Below are 10,000 nucleotides of genomic sequence, written 5' to 3'. Positions count from 1 at the left end.
CCCGTGAACTACGAGTGTAAGCGGTGCAATGCCTTCTCCATCTCGCAAAGCCCCAGGTTTGAGAATTTTTGCTAAGATGAGGGACATTTAAATCGATTGATAGATGAAGGACGAGTTTTCTGGCCATTTTTTTTAATATGTGTTTTTCCAGAGTACGGCAGTTAACTGGTTAAAACAGTGTGACAGAAATTCCATCAGTCAAATGACTACACACTAAAAACTCTGTTTTGGTGTCCTTGTTACGTGGCAAGTGAATATCTATCTTCACTATATTATTATTCATAGTAACAGTAACAGTCATACACTGATAAAAAGCATTTTATGGATTTAGGCCAGAAAGCTTTCATTTGATATATCGATCGATTTAAATGGACGTTTCATGTGCCGAAAAAGATTAATGAATGAATAAGATACATTTTAAAAAATCTTCAACACGAGAGTTGAGTTGCTCGAACCCAGGACCTTCCGATCCGAAAGCGAGTGTCATCACACAAGTCAACATAGCCGCACATATTATATATATATATATATATATATATATATATATATATATATATATATATATATATATATATATAAAGAATAACAAATAATAAATTATATAATTTGTATCATATTGAAGAGATTAATCCAGGTTCTTCGAAGTCTAATGGTCTTAATTTCGTAATTCTAATCTCTTTCACCTTAAACTCAGTTTTTCCTAATCTGGCCCATCCTGACATAATACCGGCCTGAGGTTGTCGGACACATACAACAATGTGGGTTTTATTTTGATCTATGGAAAATAAACAAGTTTGATGTTATAAGACCAAAATGTTTAAAAAGGGGATTTTGTCGGGTGGCGAGCGACCCAGCAACCTTTCACTTGAAAACATGGACGAATCTAGAAGACTTGAGTTGAATCGGTAACAAACGGGAAATAGAGAGAGAGAGAGAGAGAGAGAGAGAGAGAGAGAGAGAGAGAGAGAGAGAGAGAGAGAGAGAGATCAACATTTCCAATAAAGCAGTGCATGCAGTCATGACAGCATTTTTCCTGTGGAAACAGAAATGCATTTAATTTAATTTAATTTAATTTATACCGACCATTGATTCAACATTTTGTTTTGATACAGGAATCATGTTATTATTGTTCATGCCCTGAGCTGCTGTATCATTCATGAATGACACTAAAGATATTCTATGCGTATATTATCACATATTTTTTTAAAATATCTTTGCTTTTGTTTATTTATCATTATTATTATCATTACTATTATCACTGTTGTCAATATTATTATTATTAATATTATTATTATTATTATTATCATTATCATCATCATCATCATTATCACCATCATCATCATCAACATCATCATCAATAATTCGGGAAGTCCCAGGTTAGAGAGTTTTTGCCAAAACGAAGGAGGGTCGTTTAAATAGATCGATATCTGAAGGACGACTTTTCTGGTCAAATTCTTAAATACGAGTTTCTCCATAGCACGGCAGTTGACTGTAAAGATGCAAAATCTTCTCGTATCTCTCACTCTGGAAAGTATTCAATGATGGTAGTCACCTTTCTTATGAGCCATCTTTTTGATATCTTCACCATTAGAGCTCTATGTTAGATTTGAAGAGTTCTTTGTCGACGCCAGTTTGCACAGATTACAGAATAAAAATCGATGCAATAGTTTTTAAATTTTGTCATTTTTAACTTTTTATTCTGAAAAGCAATCGAAGTAATACTAATTTTTTGTTGACAAGAGAAATACATTTATTATTGCCATTATCAAAACTTATTGTGATTTAGTTACCTCCAATCACTAAAAGAAGACTGAAACTCAGTGGTGCTATCGTTGAAGCTGAAATAAATAAAAACATCTTTCATTACTTAAGTTTGGAACACTTTTCTATGAACAAAATTTGAGTGCCATGATAATACAGCAGGGGGGATTTTTATAAAATAGCTGATATGTAAGGGAAAGTACCGGTGTAGTCAAGGCGACGTGTACTCATTTGTAGGTCTGACAATCCAAATTGTTATGGTTTCAATGTTTTAATGGAAATATGTAATCTCAAACCAACGCAAATTATTGTCCATTATAACAATGTTAAACTAGAACTCATAAATGTGTTCAAATGTATATGTACACTTATAATCATGGCCATTTGAACAACGAAACCTGCCCACGAACCCACGTCCCCAAACAACCATTTGTTATTTTCCAATTCATTAACCATTCCTGGGTGATTCATCATACGTACATATTTTTAGATAAGAAATGGAAACGTGTGGCCATTCCTTAATGCCCTGTCCATAGCCATCATAGCCTGACACTGACCAAACATTACGTCAAAAGACAAGTCTTTGGCCTCAAACGAAAACAAATCGTGAGTTGTATTCAATAGTTCAACCAATGGAATCATTTGTTTCCTTGAGCTCTACTAACGACAACTCACTAGACGCGGCCCAAAACTCAAAAATGACGTCAAACTATAAGTCCTAGAAGGTTCTAGTGTCATAAGTTAACGATGGCTGCGCCCTGTCACCCGTATATAAGAAAAGTAGAAAATACTGTCTTAAAGTGATATTCATATCGACTGCGGTTTACGCTGTTTAGTATTTAAATGATATATGTCTATGTTCACCCTTGAGCAAGGATGTTCGTGATGATCACTCCACTAACCACAAGCAATGAGTATAATTGGAAATCAAATATGGCGATTTAAAATGGCCAAACAAGTTGTGCTCAAGCTTTAAATATGTTAGATAAAACTTTGGAGTTGGAATGGAATCGGTTTTGTCTGTCATTGTAAAGATATACAAGTGTTGTGGTGAAGTGTATAGGACACCAGTGTCATATAGGCAATAAATGTGGAGCAATAAGGGCTCAATTTTAAAATATTACCTCACTATTATTTCATTGTTTATTAATAAACAACGGATAACTCAAAATATTTAACTCTATTCCATTATTTACGTACTGTGCATCTGTGGCTTATATATATAATATATATATATATATATATATATATATATATATATATATATATATATATATATACACTAATAGTAGACAGGATGGCGCTTTGTTGACTAGTGACATTTCAATTATCTTTATGTAATTTGAGGCATATCCAAAAGAGGAACGAATTTAGATTCAATTCAGTTTATGCATGTATGCAAAGCTTTACCAAGTAGTCAATGGGCGACTCGTTACCTAAAAACGGATGTGAGTTAAAAAGAGCTAAGTCTCCAGTTACAGCCACATAATTGAAGTGAAGAGGAAAAAAAGCTTTTAAAGAATAATTCTCTCTGCTTAAAGGATAAGCATAAAAAGCAGTACAGGCATTGAAAAAACCCTCTAAAGTCTAACAAAGAGGGATCGAAATAGGAAGGTGGTAGAAATTAAAGTGTTTGAAGATTGTACAATTTGTTTTTCTTATTTATCTTAAATCAGATAGGCACAACGCCTTACCAGACGATTGGCATAAGTCTGTAAGGGTGAGGGGTCCCGAATTGGCACCTGCAACAGAATAGATTGACAGCGTCGTTAAAATGTTATGTATAGGTTTCTACTAGACCGTAAAGACAGACATCGACGATAATAATATTAGAACATTATCCCTCGTATCAAACTTAAGGATCTGATATTTTGATAAACGCGTATGCCGTTCATGCTTTCATCATCCAATCCAATAGGAATAATACATTTTATGACTCTATTAAAAGCATTTGTCGCTGGTTTGTTTTTCCTTCGTCTAAGCATGATTGTATAGATTCGATGGTAACCCCCTCCGAAAAATAAACCCGCCAAAAAACAAAAGAGGAACAACAAAAAACAAACAAACAAACAGAAGTATAATTTGTGATATACCGCATCTGCGGTATTATATGCAATTAAACCAGTTGAAGAACATTTATTTCAGAGTCATAATTATCAAATAAGAAAATGTAAGGCGTTGGAACAGTAGATTTTCTATAGAAACTGTCTCGGCCAAATCAAAAACAGCTTGTCAAACCTTATCTTGTTTGCTAACTTTCAATCACTAGATAATCAATAAGATTTTATTCGACTAAACCGTTAAATTTCGAGTTCTTCTGTCCTCGTACGTAAGAAAGGTCCCTAATTTTTCACCAATGCGCGCGCACGCACTCACATACACACACGGACATACACACACGCACACACACATACATGCACATATACATATCCAGTCCTCCATTTGCACATAATACCATACATATTATATAGATACATACATAAAGACAAAAACCACGATACCTTCTGGGCAAGTTTTAGTGGATAGAGTAGATCCAGTGCTGGCAGATGTCTCGGGGGTTGACGTGAAAACCTTACAGGATGAACCTGTGTACACAGAAGCTACGCAATCGCCTACCTTAAGGCAGAGGTTTTCACATGAAACCATGGACATTGAAAAACTCAAGGCCGGAGAAGCTACAAAGTTGTGACCTATTGTTGTCTGAAAACAGCAATTTGTGCCTGAGATTATATCAAGGAGAAAATAGATTTGAAATATATAAATAAAATGAATGAATGAATGAATAATTTCTGAAATATGAGAAAGTAGTGTATATGCCGGTAAACACTAAAATGTTGCAGAAAATGCATTCTCCAAATTCATTCAGAGCGATATGTACATATATGCAGGTCTGACATCCAAACGCAAGTATGGGCCTAGTTTGATATTGTTGTAATGGACAATATTGTGCGTTATCTTTTAAGATTGTCATTTTGGACCAAAGATGATTGGGAAAATGTCAGGAAGCTTGGGAACTTGATCAAGAAGACATTAATAGAATTAAACTGTCAGCACAAAACGCCTTCGAGACCTGTTGATATAGGCAGGACATCATTAGCGAAGCAAAAGAATACGCCTCTGCGAAGCCCTTGTACTACTATTGATGCTCTACAACTGTGGTGCAAGGGGATTGACGACAAAGAATTTGGACAGTCTAGACGTCTTACACAGAAAACAATTCCGTCGAGTCATGGGTGGTAATATGGTTAGGCAAGATTAGCAACCAAGATCTCTACACTTGCAGTGTACGTCCTGTCAGTGATAGAATAAAACAACAAAGATGGAAACTTTTTGGCCATATTTTCAGAAGACAACACAATATACCGATACATACCGCAGCCAATTTACTATTGAAGACTATTTACGTGGATATCGCCAGATGGAAGAACAAAAAACCAAATTGATTACATCATGATTGAAAAAAGATGGAACACCATAATTCAAGACGTCATGACCAAACCAAAAGCAGACTGTGACACAGACCACGAACTTTTGATATCAAAACTGAAACTGAATCTTAAAATGAAGAAAAAAGTTACAAGACCTATTAGATACGAAGTTGACAGAATCAATGAAGAATTTGCGATTGAAGTAAAGAATCGTTTCCAACTGCTACTTCAAGATATCGAGGAAAAGGAACCGGATGAGATCGCAAATGAGACAAGGAAAATCTACTTGGAATCCGCTGAAAAACACCTTCCTAAAAAACGGGGCAAAAACAACCATGGATGAGTGAAAATACACTAAACAAAATCAAAGAGAGGAAAGACGCAAAGACGACTCATGGCACTCATAGCAATGTATACAAAGAGATAGCTAAGGAAGTGAAAAAGCTGTGCAGAACGGATAAGAAAGAATATCTCATGAGAAAATGCAGAAAAATAGAAGACCTTCAGAGAGAAAACAAGACCAGGGAAATGTATGATGAAATAAAAACCATCACAAAAAGTTTTCAATCACGAATAGGGGTGATAAAAGATGAGCAAGGTAAACCCCTCACAGAAGCAGAAGACATAGCAAATAGGTGGAAAAGATATTGTGAAGATATGTACACAGAAGACCAAATAAACGAAATCCAACCTTTGCAAAACAACATGCAAAATGAAAACGAAGAATCTAGCTTACCACCTCTAAAATCTGAAATAGAATGGGCAATTAAATCACTTAAAGATGGGAAAAGTCCAGGTTGTGACAACATTCAAGCTGAGATGATAAAAGCAAGCGAAGATGAAGGAGTTGAAGTATATCTAAGACTTTGTACGAAAATTTGGGAGAAAGAAATTTGGCACTCAGATTGGAGGAGAGCAATTTTTATACCATTGCCTAAGAAAGGAGACTTACAACTATGCTCCAACTACCGAACAATATCACTCATCAGTCATGCAAGCAAAATCCTTCTAAAAATTATCATGAACAGGATTGAACGTAAACTGGAAGAAGAATCAGTAACACCCAGGCAGGTTTTAGAAAAAACAGAGGGACAAGAGACCACATATTCAATTTGCGTCAAATTATTCAGAAGCATCGAGAAGTAAATTCTGGCCTCCACACTTGTTTTATAGACTATTCGAAAGCTTTTGATTGTGTTAATCATGAGAAACTATGGGAAACTCTCCTGGAGATGAACTTTGATCCTAGAATTAGAAACCTGATAAGATCCCTCTATGAGAACCAACAATCAGCGGTACAACTAGAAAGCGGAACAACAGAATGGTTCAAAGTTACAAAAGGAGTAAGACAGGGATGTATTCTATCACCCCATTTGTTCAGCATTTACACTGAAGGTATAATGCGAGATGTGGAAAACGATGTCAGGAGAAGTAATTACAACGAACCTAAAATGCAAGGTCTACCCATAAAAGATCTGAGGTACGCAGACGACACTGCACTATTGTCCACAACACCGGGGGGACTAGAGAATCTAATAACATCTGTAAAGGAACATAGCGAGACCAAAGGCCTTAAGCTGAATATAAAGAAGACCAAAATCATGAATACTGACAAATGCAAAACAGATGCCATCATAAAAATCAATGGAGAAGAAATAGAAAGAGTAAAGAATTTTGAATATCTTGGAGCCAGGATTGAGTACAACGGGAAATCGGCCCCAGAGATCAGGAGGAGACTAGCAATGGCAAGATCAAAGCTAGAAAAGATGAATAATATCTGGAAAGGGCAGTGCATTCAAACAAAAATCAAAATCCTCAAAAGTGTTGTTTTCCCAACTGCAACATATGGATGCGAAGCATGGACTATCAGCAAAGCAGAGAGCACAAAGATCACAGCTTTTGAAATGGCATGCTACAGAAAAATACTCAGAATATCATGGACTGAAAAACAAACAAACAAAGAAGTCCTGAGAAGGATCGGAATAAAATCACCAATTCTTCTTCAAACTGTAAAGAAATTGAAACTAAACTATTTTGGCCACACGACTCGCCACGAATCATTAGAAAAGCACATTCTGCAGACAAGGGTAGACGGCAAGAGAGGAAGAGGTAGACCAACAAGAAGCTGGGAACAAGATATATGTGAATGGCTGGGAATGACAGCAACTCAAGCAAGTAGACTGGCGGAAAACCGTAATCTGTTTCGCAAGAAAGTTCGGGAAGCAACGTCCTACGCAGGATCAGCTGACTAGATGATGATGATGACCGCAGCCATGAAGGAATACTTCAATACCGGGAAAATCGACGTCTCTACCACCAGCACTAAATGCCGATCTCCACACATACCGTTGCCTTCTCCAATCATCACCAGAATAATTTTTTATCTTCACAGCTACAAAGAATATCTTCCATCAAAACTAAAGACACAACACGATCTATCGCTCTCAAACTGTTGGCACAAAACAGGAAGGGGCACGTAGAAAAATATTACAAAAGGGATCCAACAAGCAGAGGACATGCTGACAAAAGCATAACTTTGAGACTGCGTAGCCAAGATCACCATCATCATCATTACAACAATGAGCCCATAATGGATTAGGTTATCAGACCTACAAAAAAGTGCACGTCAAACACATCATAGTGCCATATGCAAAGCGGTGGCGCATTGCCTTTCTTTGAAATTTTAAAATCACCATAGTGCAAAACATTGCCTTAAGACTTCAAGTATTTCGAAAATGAAGCCAGACGGCGATGTCTATTTTACAGAATTGAAATTATTAATGCTACAAAAGATAAAAACGTAAACATACAAGTGTGGGGCTCTCGGGTCATGAACCATCACTGTAAGGAGTATTGTGTACACCACTTAAAATAAACATCACAACACCGCCACAATAACCGATGGAGATACATATTTCCTTTTTTAAATTCACGATTTATTTTGAAGAAAGAGAGAGACTAATGATGAAGAAATTGTAAATCTATATGAAAACAGGCGTTTTCCAAGACCCAGAAAAATCATTGAAGAACGTGCACATGGAATCAGTGTATGGATATCAGGAAGAGGGCTACGTACGTGTATATGGGTAAAATCAATTTTAAAAAAACCAAGTGGGTAATGCTCCTCCTCATAGGGCGAATATTACAAGAGAATTCTTGAGAGATAAAGGTGTTGGTGTCATGCTGTCATAGCTCGCAGAGAGCTCTGCTATGGACTGTTTCGGACATTTATTATCCTGTAACAACGCCAGCACCTCAGATTTGCAGTGGATATTTTCAATATTTGTTGCCGAAATGGAACCGAGTCCTCGACATTATGCCAGAAACCCCACAGATTCCACGAGAAAACGGATGATCACTCTCTTTAGCAAGAATGGTGAGAACACGAGTTATTGATTTTTTGAAATACGAAGTTTGAATGCGCAACTTTCATTTTTGTTTTTGGCGTTACATCCTTAAAGAAAAGTTATTGATATTATTGGAAAACGTTTTTTTCTTTTTACCATTACATATTTTTTCCTTTGATATGAAATAATCTAATGTTTCAAGTGGGTGTTCTGGAAAGTGCCAGAAGACAATAGAGAATAAAAATGTCGCGGCGGCGATGGGGGCTCGAACCCGCGACCTTACGGGTACGACAACTCCGCCTGGCCGGGGACATCGTGACTTTACCGTATGAGCTATCCACGACCCCAAAAAAGATCGCTTCTAACCCTAGTCTTATTAGAGCCTTCTCTCCCCGACTTCTTGAGGTCACGGGTTCAACACACACAAACTCCGCGAAGTTAGTTGGTCAGCATTTAAGCTTAATAGCCAATATATGTTATTCTCTATTGTCTTCTGGCGCTTTCCTACTCACTTCATTTCTTGATGTTATCAACATGGGTGCCTGCTCCACTCATTTTTCTGAGTGGGTGTTCTGTGGCAAAATAAAAGGGTCAAGCTGATTTTACTCCATAGTATATAATACAATGAATTTCATTTCCATAGAATGATTAGTCTCCCTCTCTTACTCAAAGCACAATCCGGTAAGATTAATTTCTTACTTTTCAATTTCAAAACAAAGTAAAAAGTTTGGGCAAACATATGAAAAAAGTAGTCCTTCATAGCCATTGGGCCCATGGAGCCGGAGTTTATCCCGGTTTCTGTAGCGTGAAACTTATAATAGCAATTGCTTGCTGTCCTTTAGGTAGGACGCTAGTCTATAGCAAAGTTCTTTCCGCCTAATCTAACAGACTCAGCAACCTATTCACTGAATGGTGGACAGCGGAGTCAGAAAAATCTCGACTGCACCCGCCCGGGATCGGTTTTGGTCCGCTGCGTATGAAAGAAGCGAGTGCCCCCACCCCCACCCCCCCCCCCCCCCCCCGAGGAAACGTATAACTCAACTTTAAAGCTGCAATGAAATAATTTACTTCAGAGTAGAAATTCTTACCGTTATCACATGCACGCTTTCGGCCTATAGTGTGACCAGCGGATGCCACGGTCTCCGTTGATGAAGCATGTAAATTGCATAAGCTACTGGACTGGATGAAAACAAACGCTCTGCATTCCACCACCGACTGACAAGCCCATATACACGATGGCAGGGACACATTAGTAAACTCCATTTTGTGGTTGGATGCGCCTGTATATGAAGCTTGGTTCATGGAACATGTAGCAGCCGGTGTTTCTGTAGTTGGAGGTTTGGTTGTTGTTGGAGGTTTGGTTGTTGTTGGAGGTTTCGTTGTTGTTGGAGGTTTCGTTGTTGTTCGAGGTTTCGTTGTTGTTGGAGGTTTCGATGTGTCTGAATGTGAAATAAAACATCTCAA

At 37.3% G+C, this 10,000-nt stretch overlaps 1 protein-coding gene across 1 annotated transcript in view; it reads right to left on the bottom strand.

Annotated features, from left to right (window-relative positions):
- Nucleotides 1-626: 626 nt before the first annotated feature.
- Nucleotides 627-10,000, bottom strand: part of LOC144973969 (uncharacterized) — a 13,516-nt gene continuing 4,142 nt past the window's right edge. The window contains exons 3-7 of the mRNA XM_078916859.1: nucleotides 9,625-9,975; nucleotides 4,263-4,481; nucleotides 3,456-3,503; nucleotides 1,791-1,838; nucleotides 627-1,033 (exon numbers count right to left, since the gene is read on the bottom strand). Coding sequence (XP_078772985.1) covers nucleotides 1,017-1,033; nucleotides 1,791-1,838; nucleotides 3,456-3,503; nucleotides 4,263-4,481; nucleotides 9,625-9,975 — 683 coding nt within the window. The 3' untranslated portion in view covers nucleotides 627-1,016. The remainder of the gene's footprint in view (nucleotides 1,034-1,790; nucleotides 1,839-3,455; nucleotides 3,504-4,262; nucleotides 4,482-9,624; nucleotides 9,976-10,000) is intronic.

Source organism: Berghia stephanieae, chromosome 5, assembly GCF_034508935.2.
Source record: "Berghia stephanieae isolate SIO BIC M18660-M18661 chromosome 5, UCSD_Bste_1.3, whole genome shotgun sequence".
NCBI lineage: Eukaryota > Metazoa > Mollusca > Gastropoda > Nudibranchia > Aeolidiidae > Berghia > Berghia stephanieae.
Note: the sequence above shows the minus strand (reverse complement) of the source record. Positions and strands in the feature narration are given on the sequence as shown.